This window comes from Artibeus jamaicensis, unplaced genomic scaffold (assembly GCF_021234435.1).
Source record: "Artibeus jamaicensis isolate MK-2021 breed Jamaican fruit bat unplaced genomic scaffold, CSHL_Jam_final scaffold_754, whole genome shotgun sequence".
Classification (NCBI taxonomy): Eukaryota; Metazoa; Chordata; class Mammalia; order Chiroptera; family Phyllostomidae; genus Artibeus; species Artibeus jamaicensis.
The window spans coordinates 2,987,493-3,003,109 of NW_026522054.1; the positions used below are offsets into that span (position 1 = coordinate 2,987,493).

A 15,617-nucleotide genomic window follows, 5' to 3' on the forward strand; every position below is an offset into this window, starting at 1 on the left:
TATTTTCATTGGTATTTGTAAATCATCAGAACTGTTCAGAGTTAAAAAAAAAAAACCAAGCCTTTCTCTACCATCTGGTTTTACTTTCTTAATATTAGTTTTAATTTAATGTTCCTTGTGATACCTAATCAAAAGTTACATTTCATTTTCTTCGTAGTCCTAACATAGAAGGACCATCTCCTGTAGTGTGTTCTCTCCCAGATTACGAGCTGCCTGGGGCATTCATCGGAACACCAATCTTAAAAGCATCACAGAAAGTTTCGAGGTAAGAATTTATTAAGTCGTTTTTAAAGACACAATGTTTGGCAGTAATTACACTAGTTTTTCATTATTTTTAAAATTTTACAAATTGTTTTAATTTCTTCAGTGAGTTTTTAGTGCTTGCTTTTTAAAATAATTTGGGCAGTAATACAGTAATTGTAATAAATTTTACATCAGCTGGTGGACTACTTAGAATTTTTGCTTAATGATTTCAGACTGCTTAGAGCAGGGCTGTCGGATTCATTTTCACCAGGGGCCACATCAGCCTCACAGTGCCTTTGAAGGACCCAATGTAATTTCAACTTGTTAACAGTTAAGGAGTAGTTACATTTATACAGTCCTAAAATTAAAGAGAAGCAAACCTCTATTAAAATTACAAGCAAAATGAAGACAGGCATTGTGGGTAATAAAAATGTAGACTGTTTATTGAGAAATCAGAAAAGGAGTGACCTATATGATCCACCAAAAATTGTAACCTGAAAATTTTACTTTCCGGTTTCAATTATTTATTTATAATTTGAGTTTTTAAGCTCTTTGGGACTATGCCTGCTTAATACAAGTCATCAGTGAGGTTGGTCTTATCATTTGATATGAACTGGGACCACAGCATTAGAGAAAACAGTTACGATTCCATTTTTCTCACTGACCTCATTAATTTGAAAAAATTGACCTTTTTTTGTTGGTGGTCAGTCTAGTCTTTATTGTGATAAGAACTGTAAAGGTAGACTAAACTGGTATTTGTTATGTACATCACATGGAAGTGAAAGGCATTTTGATGTGTAGATGAAAGTGAATTGTAGCAAGTGGATTGCTGGGGAAGTGTTGCTGTATTGTCTTTAGTATTTTAAATCATTAGCAGTTCATCTTCATTTGAAAATAAATGCCTGACATATAATATAGTAGGGGCTCATTAAACATTGGTAAAAAAGGGAGGAAGGAAGACTAGAATTTCCCCTGACCTCCACTTTTTAAAAACCAATTGTTATCTACAGTTCTTTTCTACTTTTGCTGCTGAATTACTTTCTGACTTTTTAAAGATGTATTTATTTTTAGAGAGAGGGGAAGGGAGGGAGAAAGAGAGGAAGAGAAACACCAGTGTGTGGCTGCCTCTCACATGGCCCCTACCGGGGACCTGGCGCACAACTCAGGCTTGTTCCCTGACTGGGAATCCAACCAGCGACTCTTTGGTTTGCAGGCCCATCTGCTGAGCCACACCAGGGCTGATTTTCTTGCATTTTCGAACATGCATTTAATTAATGCACTTGACTGAATTTATATTTATATTCATGTAGTTATCATATTTATCAGTGATTGTAGAAGCCTGAGTAATTAAATGGAATACTAAATTCTCTTGTTTTATTTGTATAACTTAGGAAAGGAAAACTTCTGGTAACTTTTTTACTATGTGTACTCTCATTACAGACTCTTGGATTTAGTCGTTCATCCTGTTCCACAGCTTTCTCGATGTTTGGGGTTTATTCAGCAAACCCCGCCAAGATTTTCTTTGGACCTAACATCCAGTCCACAATTAAAAGGATCCTATCAAAATACCTCCAGAGCTTCAGAGTTACATTTACTTGAAACTCCTGCTGTAGTTAAGGTGAGTGTTACTAAACAGACTTTACAGAATTTATCCTTTGTGCTTAACTGGCATTATACTCTCAGTTAACAAATGTATTGTTCTGAAAGTAATGCATGGCTCTGTGTGGTCATTGTAAATTGGCCCGCATCCTTTGAAAAAACGCTTTCACGTTCTTTGGTTTGCTTTATTTTTTTAAATTCTACTACTGATAGCATTTTGCTGTTGTTCTGTCTAATGCTTTTTAGTTCTCAGGCTTATTTAATTCTCTGACTCCTTTGATGCAAGTATAAACTGTTAGTCTTTCCCACTAACAGATACTTGTCTGTAAATTGTTTCCACTTCACTCTCTCTGATAAATTACTATCTGAGAAAACACAAAACTAAACTTAGGATGACAAGAGTGGTTTTTTCACCTTCATATTGTCATAATGTTTTTACATATGTTATCCCCTAGCTCCTTGTCCATTTTTTTAGATCCAAATTCAGAATCTTTTTTTATTGTTTTAAAAATTATTTCTTGATATCTAGCATTGGTAGTGAGCCAGGGAATTTTCTTATTTTTCAGATTGACTAAAAGGTACTTCAGTAAATGCTCATCCTAAAATAAGTTGAAAAGAAGGTTACTAAGACTATTAACTTCCTGACACTTAATATCCAATACAGAATCTCTCTCTCTTTTAATCAAGAAAAACAATCAAGCCCCGGTTGGTATGGCTCAGTGGATTGAGTGCTGGCCCATGAACTGAAAGTTTGCCAGTTGAATTCCTAGTCAAGACATGTCTGGGTTGCAGGCCAGGTCCCCAGTTGGGAGCGTGAGAGAGGCAACCTATTGTTGTGTCTCTCACATATCAGTCGTTCTCTCTTTCTCTCTCCCTTCTCTGCTCTCTAAAAATAAATCAATAAAACCTTTTAAAAAGAGGGAGGGAAACAATAATTTTATAGTGTCTACGGCTAGGTTTAAATGAAATTAAATCAGGATAATTTTGTACCTGCCGCCAAAATAATCTGGGGGGGGGGGATCAGTACAATGTTGTAACAGATTCAGTAATCTAATGGGGGTTTTACTACCTAGTTTCTGTGCTAATTATTTTTATTCACTATAATAAATCTTAAGAGGCTTTTTATTAGTAATTTAGGTACTGTTGTAGTCTAAAACATTCTTAAAGTCATTCTCATTGATTTAGATCATATTGCTATAAATAAGCTAGACTGTTCATCACACAGTCTCATCTCTTTAACCTATATAAAGTTCTCTAACCAATAGTTAAATAATTTATCTTACCTGTGCACTTTTTAAAAGTTGACTTTAAACTGGAAGTAACCAAAGGCTTTAGAATAATTACAAATGGACTTTTATATTTTGTAGTCTTCAATATAGAATGTTGTAAATAGTTTATTTTCGTTCCAGTGGTCTGTAATAAAACCTGTTATTGATGTGTTTATTGGAGATGAGAATATAGCCATCTCTGTGACTCAGGTGACCCTGTCTGTCCTTATGTGTGTGACTGTTACAAACACTAATGGACTCTTTCACTCTTTTTCCACTTGCTCTCTGTCATAGAAAGCTAAAACTCTGGCCATGTCAGTTACTTCCTCTGGATTTGCTGAGTTCACGCCTCAGTCCATCCTAAGGTCTGGTCTTCTTCGATCAACACCTTTAGCATCTCCCTCTCAGTCACCTGGAAGGTCTCTTACTCCTCCTTTACGACTTAAAGAAACTAGAATTTCATTCATGGAAGAAGGCATGACCACAAAATGGATTGCTAAAGTAAGTTTGACATTTGGAACAAAAAGAGTTAAGAATATATTTGTTCCAATAAGTAAAAAGTTAGATAAATCAATTTAAATGGTATCATTATCACTGTAGGTTTTTATATGCAATTCTGTAGATAGTCATGAAATCAGAAAGTATTCAGAAAATAACTAGGATATTGACTGAGCCGAACCCATCATTTACAGGTGGAGAAAGAAAGGGCTGAGAAGCACCACATAAATTGCCTACAAGTAGCTCTTTGTTGGCAGAAATGGGACTGGAATCAAGACCTAACTTTTAGTCCATGTTTTTTTTTTTTTTTAATGTTTTTAATCTATATTGTTTTTGCTTCTTTTATTAAGTGCCTAACTGGTTTATTTCAGGGGGTCTATCTTTAGAGCCCCACTGTAGGTTAATAGGAACCCATCTTGCCTATAAAAGTCCTAGAAATACTGATTTATGAATCAGGGAAACATTAACAGTTACTCAGTTTAATCATGTCTCTGAAGAGAACAGATTTTGACTACATGAAATTCAGTTGAGAATTTGGAGAAATATTGCACCTGGAAAGGGTGGGTATGATTGGGATGGATAGCTTAGACTTGACTGTGATTTTTACTAGTAAAAAATTTTTTCAAAACCTTTTATTTAACAGACTGCAGATGATAGCAAAACAAAAGGATTTGTTACCATGCCTTTTTATAAATCTGGAATTCCAGGAGAAACTGAATGGCGGAAGAACAAAGATAAGACATGTTTTTCCCTGATTAACCCTGAAGTGGACCATGGAGAAATGGATGTGAGGTCACAGAATACACCGTCACGGAGTTTGGAAACACTGGATGTGAGCAAGGAAAATAGCAATGTTTCAACTGAATCACTGGAGTATCAAGATGCTCCATCACCAGGAGAATTTGAGTACATTTTCATGGCCTCTAAGCCAGCGAGCTGTTCCACTGAATTAATTAATAACTTAACTGAAAAAACTGAGAAGGATGGTGATAAAGATGTATTTGAATCAGAAGTAACTCCTCTATACCTAGAGAAACAAATGGGTAAGAACTCATTTCCAAATATTCAAAATGGCCATCGATGTCCCTCATTTTGACAGAATTTTTTCAGCATAAGAAAAGTGTCTGGGTTAAGTAATTACATGACCCAATACACACATCTTATTCTTCACACAAGTAAATTGGAGGAGAGAACTTATTATGTGTGTTTTTTTTTTTAATTTGGAAATGAAATTTAGAAAAGAATGGTGATGTTTAAGGAAGACTGTCAGCTCTCACTCTGACTTAAAAGCCTTCTTACAGCTGAGAAATAATACTAACTTTAGACAAGGCTGCTATTTCAGTTTTGAACGTATCCGGCTTATCTAAAACGCTACTCTGAAACCAAGAAATTCATTTTACTCTCCATCCCTACCTTCAGAATCATCACTGGACAGTCAAAATGAATGTACAAAGGCCCATGAATTTATAGTCTTATATGTTTGTCTCAAAAAATTTTAAGCCCCTAATATATGTGCAGCAGCAGGTGGGCTTTCCCATGTGTGGGCCACTCGTTGCTGAGATGAGTGAAGTAGACATGGCACCCGCTCACCTGTAAGTTAGAGCCCCGCAGATTATGTAAACAAACAGGCACCTTTAAGGTAACTTGATAGTGCTGTGCTAGGGAACGAAGAAGGGATCAGGGGAACACTGGGAAGAAGGGGGAAGAGTAGCCTTGGTGGACTGGAAAACTAATTTCCTTTTTGTTTCTTATCCTGGCATAGTTTTAACAAACTTACTTAAAGGTAACTCCTAACTTTAAATCTGTAAAACCAAATGCTTTTATGAAAATCTGGGTCATAGTGGCTTCTTTTGGGAAATACTTTCTGCCTGAGCTGAACTAAGGTTTCTCAAGATGTTAGTTCAGTGAAGTTTGGGCTATGATATCTTTAATAAATGTAAGCTTTTCTTCTCTGAGAATTGAGGACTTTTCAAAAGCAGCATGTGTTTGGAAAGTTTACATCATTCTCCTATGCTACATTCCACTGAAATACTGAAATGGTAAATAAATAGTAGGTGAGGATCTTCATGGGAGTATCTTAATTGATATCGCTAAAATGATAAGGCAGTCTCAAATAGAAAGTTTTATTGTTTTTGTGGGGGAATTATGTAGCATAGAGTGAAACAGACTAGTTTGAATCTTTATTAGCTCAGCTACTTACCCAGGTTTGTGACCTGGGATAAGCACTGTAACTATATACTTGTTTTTTATTATCTTTAAAGTGGGGAAATAGTACTGCTGATTGGAATGCTGTAGGTTAAGTGAATTGATACATGTATGATTTACAGGCCCCTCTGAAGATGGGGAGACAAAGGGTCTCTTGGTTGCAGAGGAGGCGGTACTTTCAGGATTAAATCACTTAAGCCCTATTCAGGGGGTTGAAGCTCCTCTTTCTTTACCATCAACGCACGAGCGGTAAGTTTTAGAGAAAACTTCAAATATGAATAATGCCTAATGAAACTAAACCAGTAAGAAAATAGTCTGTGCTTGGTGGCTCTTAGTTAGATCTCTGACACATCCATATTTGTTCATATTTTCTGTTAAGAAGTTCATATAGTTGTGTGTTATTCAGTGTGTAGTGTTATGAAATCTTAGAACAATACTAAATATTTCCTGAAATGAGATGGTGATGGATTGAGGTGGAACTCACGTCGCCTGGTGGCCCTGTTTTGGTTGAAGACCAAAAGTTTCCCGCACAGTTGTGCCTGCCTTTGTGCCCTTCCATCTCCACCTCCAGTGCTTTGGGGGTGATCCGGTGCAAGTTTCCTGTGGCACCTAGGTGGGGCCCAGGGGAGGTGGCTCAGAGACAGTCTTGTCCTGCCATTTGACTGACACAAGTTTTAATTGCGGTCTCATGACTACGTGAGCTGTTAATGCTCCGAATTAGTTTCGTTTTGTACTTGCACATTTAGAAGGTGCACCCGATGACGTAGGGCTGAAGTGTGGTCTAATGGATGGGCGCCAGGTTCCAGCAGCCTGTGGTCCACAGCGGGAGGAGCAGCTTCCTCTGCTGGGTGTTACCCGGACCAGTCGGTGACCCAGCTGCTTCTCTTCCTGACACAAGCTCCCGATGGCGGTGCAACACTGCACTCACTGCACATCAGTACTGACAGTGATGCAGTGACACCACTGTCGAGGACACCCCAAAAGTTGTAATTTTTCATTATTAAGAAGTAATAAGAAGGCCTGGCCAAGGAGTTCAGTCGGTTAGAACATTGTCCCAGTACACCAAGGTTGCAGGTTCAATCCCTGGTCAGGGCACATACGAGAATCAACCACTGAATGTGTGAATAAGTGGAACACAAATCCATCTCTTTCCCTCTTTTTCTTCCTTTCTCTGAAAAGAGTAAAAAAAAATTTTTAAATAGAATAATATACTAAATTGAACACACATAAAACAAATACATTGTAAATGGTTTATTAATAATAAGTCCTGAGAGTGACTTCATAAACCACTCGCAGAAATCAGTATCATAATAGTCACCTCTCCTAGACTGCACTTATTCAAATGTTTCTCTGAGAAGAGAAATCCTGAGTAGCTGAAGTCTTTGCTAGGCCTTCATGGAAAAGGTGGGTGAAAACAACAAGAAGAGATTGTTCAGACTGTTTTATTTCTCATGTTTTAAATCCGATGAAGGCTCACACTTCTTGCATTGGGTTTGATGGATAATTATAACAATCACAAGGCAAAGGGCAACCACGTGACAGGAAACTTTGTGATCATCAGTGGTAATCTCAGTGAATGTCCTCCGTCTGGGCAAGCTAGTTTCTTTTTTTAATACAAACCAGTTTAGTTCATACTCTTCCTATAAACATTATGGTTGAGATAATCTTTCAGATGTCTCTGTAAACATATGTGTATATAGGCCATGCACATGCTTTTTCTTGAATTTGTGTTATAATTGTGTTTTTCCTGTTTTTAAAAATTAGCATGCTTTAGTTGGGTTTTGGGGAAAGGCTAGCTAGGAATAGGAGGGATCATTGTCAACATATTTCCAGAACTTAGTTTCATAAAGTACATTAATACAGGTGCCATTGGTCTCCCATTCTGAGTTATTTATCATACTCTTTACAGTTAGCATTAACGTACTGAACCTGCTTCTACTAAGTATATAGGAAATATCCCATATTCGGTGACTTATTTGGAAATTGTGGCCACAGTTTAAAAGTTGGCATAAGAGCCCTGGCTGGTGTGGCTCAGTGGATTGAGTGCCAGCCTGTGAACCAAAGGGTCACCAGTTCGATTCCCAGTCTGGGCTCATGCCTGGGTTGTGGTTCAGGTCACCAGCAGGGGGCATGTGAGAGGCAACCACACATTGATGTTTCTCTTCCTCTTCCTCCCTCCTTCCCCCTCTCTAAAAATAAATAAAACATTTTAAAATCATTTTACTTGTAATTTAAGGCCATGCCATTATTGCCAACAAAGTAAAATATTAGAAAATAGGAAAAACAAATACAGCATTACTTGTTTCTGAATTCACTTGTAACTTGAAGTTCACAGTGAACTTGCATCATGTTAATTTCCCTGGACCGTTGGGTTTTTTCAGCAGTGTGACAGGTAGGTGCCCTAGGGAGTACGGTGTAAAGCCTGTTAGAGCAGACAGCATCTTCTCACACTGTAAAGTCTGTATTTCTGTTTCTGTAGGAAAGTCCTTACGCAGAAGCCCAAAGTACCAGCTTCAGATGAAGTAACAGTTGAAACCTGCACCTCTACAATTCAAACAGGTAACAGTCAGTGTATTATTTTTACTTTACTCAAACACTAAAATGAAGTAATTCTAAAGAATTCTGCTCTTAGAACAAAGCAGTCTGTTCTCGATTTTTTCCCCTCTGTTGTGTATGGTGTCGGAGGTGTGTCAGCTGTCAAAACAGTGGGTTACTTGTAAGGCACTCCATGAGTCTAAAGGTGCAAATCTTAGAATGGTTTTTGTGGACATATTTTCCTTCAGAACATCAACGAAGAGCAAAGTAAATCACCAGTCCCCGGTCAGACTGCATAACTGCTTCTTGATCTTCTGGGCCTCGTATCTCTGCACAGGGCAACTTCCTTCTTATTGTGTTTGTGATCATCTCAGACCAAGACTGACTTTATCATTAGAAAATAAACACAGATGACTGAGTTTACTTTAAGGAAATTAACAAATACATGGATTCCTCCCCTGCCCCCCCTCCCATGCTGCCTCTTAGCCCCTGGCTGTACAGAGATCAGGAAGATACATTTTCCTCACTGAGGTCACCATTAGATTTGGGGGGAAGATATCTTGAATGCCTGGGCCCAGAACCTGCCTGCACATTTTCCTTGAGGACACACAGCTATGATGTGATGTAGGTGCACTGACCCCAGAGCACATGCTCCCTGTTACACCCTCCTGCTCATCGCATACAAATGGGATTTAGGACAGGCTTGAGTAGACCTGATACCTCCCCTCCAATTAAGAATGTAATACATGTTTATTGTAAAATAATCAGGAGGAAAAAGTCCAACATGTAAAAAAAAACCCTATAACCTGGTTACCCATTTCAGGAATCCACTGTTTACCATTTAAAGTGCCTTTTTCCTGAATTATTTTTTTCTGTGTATATTTTCCCTCATACATTGAAAGAGTAGGTAAGTATGGTAGCTAAAGAGTACAAGGGCTTGAACCGGACTGCTTGGGTTCATAACTCAGTTCTGCACTTACTATGTATAAGTTTAAGACATTTTCCCTTGTTACTAGTTTAGATTAATCCTGTCCTCTTTAATGGTTTTAATAGTATTCCGTAATAGGGATGTCCTTTGGTGTGTTCATCCTAATTATTGTTGAACACTTGGGCTGATCACCATTTTTGTTTCACTGTTTCGTTTCTGCAGTGAATATTCTTGTGTGTGTGTGTGTGTGTGTGTGAGAGAGAGAGAGAGTGTCAGTGTGAGTATTTCTGTTTGGTAGATTCCTGAACTTGGACTTGCCAGGGTAGCAAGTAGGCACAGGTTTTTAATATTTTGTTTTTCCTATTAATAAAGGTTGTTTCTGCTTTCATACACTGATGATTGGAAGGTAAAGTGCATGTTTTCTCGTTCCTCTTTGCCAAACTGACAGCTGAAAAAACGTTTGATTTTTTTTTTTTATGCAGGCTTTGTCTAGTAGGCCTGTTATCAATTAAATGTGTAAAAATGCTTTTCCCTAGTTGGTCTTTTTACTTCAAATCTGTTTATTGACTTTTATTAAACACTAGAGATTTTTAATTTAGTTACAGTTTTGTGTCATTCACGAACTCTACATCCAGATACGGCCTGCAAGTGCTAATGACATAAAATTTTGGCAAAGAGGAAGGTAAAAGGAGGAGCTGATTTTTCACGAGCCACCCGCACCCCCCAGGCTGGGGTTTGTTGATGTTGTTTTTAGTGGTAGACTATTTTTGTGGCCAAATATTTGGGTGCTTTCTGCCAAAAGAAAGATTCCTATCAGTCCTTTGCACAGCCAGATCAAGGCCCAGATCGCACAGTCCTCGTGTAATTGGTCTGCAGTGACCAGATAGGACAGCAGGTTACCTGACCTGACCCGCACAGTCCAGATTCACTTAACCAGGAACAAACACCTGGGCTCCTCAGAGCTTTCGTCAGATTGATGTTTCATGATAAGTGCAAAAATTATATGCCAGTTGAGAAAAACAGTGTTACTGTCTTTAAATGTAAATTTTATCTAATATGTTTTATCTTTGGAGGAAGCTCATGCATTGTTAAACTGAATAACTAGAGGCTGAAGAAACGGGATTATCGTGTAAATCCTCAGGGGCTTTCCCATCAAAGGGGAAAAGAAATATTCTTCAAGGAAATGTTCTCACAAGTGCATTGTAGCCTTTACCCTTCTGTTTGCTTCCCAAATAGTGTGTGTATATATCGTTTTTGTCAACTTAATGAGTGGAAGAGTGACTCCTGTTTTTCCTTTCAGCTGTGGCCGGTGTCCGTGGTGACAGTGGAAGCCCTGGGCTCATTATCCCTGAGGGTCCTGTTATCTCTGAGCACAGGCTCGAGCGGGACACAGCAGTGAATTTAAGAGAAGATCATGAAATAGAAGTTGATGTGCTAAAAGAAGGTGCTGACTTACCAGAAGAAAAGCCTCCAATTTCTGACGATTCTCCTGATACTCAAGAAGTTCATGTAAAAAAAATTAATTTTTTAATTCTTTGTCAGTCTTTGTTTTAATTTAGTTAGGTTTTAAACCATAGTTTGAGCCTAATGTATTTATTTGATTACTATATAAAAACCTCCTTTAAAAATCTGCGTTTAAAAAAGTGTGTAAGTAGCTTGTGAAATATAAAGGAACACAGCCTTTAAGTAAGAAATTTTCCTTAACCAAGACTAAAAGGCTGTGTTAAATTAAGTCACAATTATAACAATTTTGCTTATTAGTATTGGTTCAAATGAAAGTTATTTCAGTCACAAGAAAATGGATACTTCAGAGACAAGTGTGAAATTATTCAAAGCATATATATTTGAAAATAATTTAATATGGTTAAATTTTTTCCCCCATGAATTCTTGTGAGGTAATGATGTTCACTTGGCTGGGGTTGAACTTCACTCCAGAAAGGATTTTTTTCCCTTGGTACTTAATATGACCTGCAGTATCTAAAAATTCTACCAATTCTTTTTTACTATCAGCAGGCAACGTTTTATGTGACAAATGAATTTAAGATGAGGAAAAAACAACTGTTAATTATTTATAGAAATTTAGTTGTAAGGTATTGGGAAGGTTTCTTAACTCATAAAAGTATTGTGGTTGTCCATATTCATTTTTATGACTGTTCTCACTGTGAAATAGATGGATACAGTCCCTGTTGCTTTAGCTGGAAAGCTTAAAAGCTTGTGGGCGTGGTGTAAATGGTAATCCTTATTTCTGTGTGTTTCCAGTCTCTCATCTCATTGAATGTTTGGGGTGTGGGAAAATGTCATTGTCTAGGTGGGTGGTGATGTTCTACCTTCTCGGTCAGGAGATCTCTCTGTTACTTTCTACCTCCTCCTTTTTCTCCCCTTCCCTTACCAAAAGGTAAATGCAAGGACCATTCCTTCTTCCACCAAACCCTTGCAGGAGAGGTACTGAACTTGAAAGCCTTAGGAATTTCATGGTTTATGCAGCCCCAGCAAAGGGAAGAGGATTGAGTCTAGCCCAAGGGAGCTTATGTAGGTGAATTCTTCTTCAACCTTATGGGGATCATGCTGTTTAGAAAAGTGTGGATAGTTAGGTAGTTTGGGGATTATCATTAAAACACAGTTTGGGGGTTATTTCTTTTTCTCCAGTTAATTTTTTTTTCTTGGGTGAGAATAAAGTAAGTCCTTAATTCTTTTCACAACTGTTAGCATCATAATAATTTCCAAGGTTTTGTTAATTAAGATTGGCTTTTTATAGTCAGAGAAATGTGGATGTCTACTTTAATTCCATACAGAATCTCAAAATCTTTTTCTGTCTAGTTATTTTAACTGAGAAAGTCTCATTGCTTAAGTGGATATTTTGTTAAGTAAACCCATAAGTATATACCTTGTCAAATGTAGTTTATGTTTAAAATTCATACACCAAGAGTGAAATGGTCATTTAAAAACATTATAAGTTAAAATACATATATTAAAATTCTTTAACCAGTGTCTTGTCTTTAATTCATTTTAGGTGATTGAAAACGAAAAGCTTGAAGTTCAAGATTCAGGACAAGAGGCTAGGAATCTTTCATTTGATGAGTATCCCTCAGGAACTCTGAAGCTTCAATATCATTTTGAGACCATAGAGCAACAGTTTCATGACTTACCTGATAATAAAGACTCTGCTGAGTGTGGAGACATTGCTGAAGTAGACGGGGAACTTTTTGTGGCTCAGAGCAACTTTACCTTGATATTGGAAGGTGAAGAAGAAGTTGAGACAGGTGATTCTGCAGCATCTAATGTGTTAGCTAAAGCAGCTAACACAGTCACTGAGTCAAAACATGTTTACACTGGGGAAAATGATAACCACGGACATGATACAAATGTGCCATCTATCATAACTAGTGATCAAGAGTCCCAAAAGGTAGAAACATTACCATATGTGCCTGAACCAATTAAAGTAGCAATTGCAGAAAATTTACTGGATGTAATTAAAGACACAAGAAGTAAAGAAACTACTTCAGATGCAATGGAACAGTCCATGCATGAAAACATACCTTTAATAAGCCAAAAGGTAATGGGTTCCACCAAGTTAGTCAAATCCACATTTAAGACTGTTCAAGAAACAAGTACAGTGACCATAGATGTTAACCAGGTTAATGACGTGATTGCATCCAGAACTCGAACAAGAAGACAACGTGTCCAAAGCCTGGATGTCAAATCAGTGCAGCAGGAAGAGTCAGCAGATGTCGCTACTCCTGAGATGCTGGCGGTTTCAGTTACAAAGAAAACTAGGAAAACAAAAGACATTTCCGAGGCTTCTGAAAGTGCCTTTTCTAATGTCAAACAAATATCTCAGAACCAGCAAATACCTCAAAATTCTATTACTCCTAAAAGAGGAAGGAGAAAGAAAGAAATTAATCAAGACACATTAGAAAGTATTAATTCTGTGAAACAAGAATTACAGGTTACTCCAGGCAGGGAATTAAGAAGATTAAGATCATCTCAAATGTTGAAATCAGCAACCACAGAAACTTCTTACAGAAAAGAGGCTAAGCTTTCATCTGCTACCAAAAAGACTCCCAAAAGAAAGCAAAAATCTGTAGAAAATCAAGAAAGTGTTGAAATTGTTAATGACCTAAAAGTGAGTAAAGTAGCAAGTCCTAGCGTAAGTACCAAAAGATTGAGACATACTAATTTAGAAACCTCTGAAGATAAAGGAAGTGAACAAGACAGAAAGTTCAGTGAACAGCAGCTGCCTGTTCATCGTAGTAATAGTAAAAGGGTTAAGAAGAGAGATGTTAACACATCAGATGCTAGAGAAGACTCCATACTCAATCCACCCCAGTTGACCCTACTACAAGCAGAATTTGATATGCCTGCTACACCTAGGAAACGTGGTAGACCGAGAAAAATTAATCCATCACAAGATGTAGGGTCTGAGGCTGGTAAGGAAGAGAGAAGTCCCAAGAACAGGAAAGCTCTCAGCATCCAAAAGAGGTCTACGAGGAACACCCCAGCTAAAAGTGAAAACACTGATGTCGGAAAACCAACTGTAGAAAAATCTGTTTTAGTGCCAAATGAGGAACTTGTTACAGTGACGAGCTCTAAAAAAAAGATTACAAAAAGGATTGGAAGTCAAAGCCAAAAACGTTCATTACGCTCAATATCAGAAAAACACGTAGAGGAAGATACAATTCTCAAAGAACCAAATGACCAAGAAGAAAAATTACTTGCCAAAACCGCTTTGACTCCATTATCCCACAGCACAAGAACGCGATCTAGCAAGACTGTCTTACCACTGGACTTTTCTGAACCAGAAAATGAGTCTGTATTTTCTCCTCCTGTGTCAAAAGTTCCAAGGAAAGAGAGAGGTACTTTTTTTTTTCTATTCAAAGCACAATTTTCATTTTATTTAGTCTTCAGCTTCGAAATTGTTTTAAACATGATTTGATTTGATTAGCCTCTAATTGGTTATTTCTTCTAAAGGTGATTTATAGTTACAAGGAATTTCTTCCTCTTCCAAAGCAAAACAGTGTTGATCTTTTCATAGTAAAATTTACAGGTCTTACAAAGTTTACTTTGAGATTCAGGAATTTTCTGGTTGAATATGATCTTTTGAAATCCTATAAGATACCAGTGAGGGAAGCAATTAAGAAAAAAGGTGAGAGATGATAATGAAGAAAAGGTTCAGGCAGTGGCGTAGCTGACTAGATCCCATTAGGATAGCTCAGGACTCTAAGGTTAGGTGACTTTGCTGTTTTATTTATTTAAACTTTAAAACATTTGCGTGCGTTTTTAAACGTATCAGTGAACATCCTATGTAGTTTCCTCCTGACTTGAGAAAGGACAAGAGAAAGGAGCCATTTAAAAAATTTGCAAACTGATACTTTTCGTCATCATTCATTATGCAGAAACTTTAAATATTTGAATTTCTGAGAAATGATACTGTTTGAAGAAATTGTATTTATGCATTCATTTGTTATATTTGTATAGCCTGAGCCCAGGAAAGGACCTTTTGCCACAGAATTATTTCCCCTAAGATGATGTACAGTTGTAGGAGGTCCCCCTAATTTTTTATTGAGTCTTTGATTTTGGTAGTACTGTATATAATGCAGTTTCTTTCATGATGTTACGAAAATGGCCATGCCTTTACTTTGCACAGAGAATGAAATGACAAAATGTGAGATTTTTAGCTAACTACCAAGCCTATGTTAAAATTAAAAAAAAAAAAAAAAAAAAGACAGCAATGAGAGCGACAGAAGAATGTTATTAACAGAATTATTTTTTACTTTCCTCCTGGCTTAGAGACATACAGTAAACACAAAAACAGCAAGTTATTTTGGTGTAGTTTAGCAAACATATCAATAACTGTGAGCTTTTATCATTACATAATCACCATCTACTGTAACTTTTTTCTGTTAAATACATGCGTACCATAGAAAATTAGAATTTAGAAGTAGATGCTCCCCCTGCCTTTAGTTCATGAGCATTTTCTGACAGTCTTATTGTCAGAACCCTGAGTGTGCATGGTTTTGGGGGGTTGTGTGTGTTTTTACACATCGATAGTGTCCATATGTGGCATTTCGTCTCATTAACACACCACAGACTGCTTACACACTCAATTGTGTTAAGTACTTGAGTTGTTGCAGATTTTCTAGTATCGTAAATAGGCACCTTAGAGCACAAGATGACAAAATTTCAAATGAGAAATCTGAGGTTGGGATCTCTCATTTCTGCTTATTTAACCTTTCTGATTCTTTTCTCTTTTTTTAAATTTTAATTGTTGTTCAAGTACAGTTTTCTTTTACTCCCATCCCACCGTCTTTTCTCATCTTTACAATGAAGGTACTAATGCCCAC

The 15,617-nt window shown here is 37.2% G+C and overlaps 1 protein-coding gene across 1 annotated transcript in view; it reads left to right on the plus strand.

Annotated features, from left to right (window-relative positions):
* The window catches only part of AHCTF1 (AT-hook containing transcription factor 1), a 68,028-nt gene that overhangs the window by 47,840 nt on the left and 4,571 nt on the right, over positions 1–15,617 (plus strand). The window contains exons 26-33 of the mRNA XM_037138821.2: positions 158–265; positions 1,684–1,861; positions 3,405–3,611; positions 4,252–4,651; positions 5,936–6,062; positions 8,293–8,372; positions 10,577–10,785; positions 12,287–14,129. Of these exons, the coding sequence (XP_036994716.2) occupies positions 158–265; positions 1,684–1,861; positions 3,405–3,611; positions 4,252–4,651; positions 5,936–6,062; positions 8,293–8,372; positions 10,577–10,785; positions 12,287–14,129 (3,152 nt within the window). The remainder of the gene's footprint in view (positions 1–157; positions 266–1,683; positions 1,862–3,404; positions 3,612–4,251; positions 4,652–5,935; positions 6,063–8,292; positions 8,373–10,576; positions 10,786–12,286; positions 14,130–15,617) is intronic.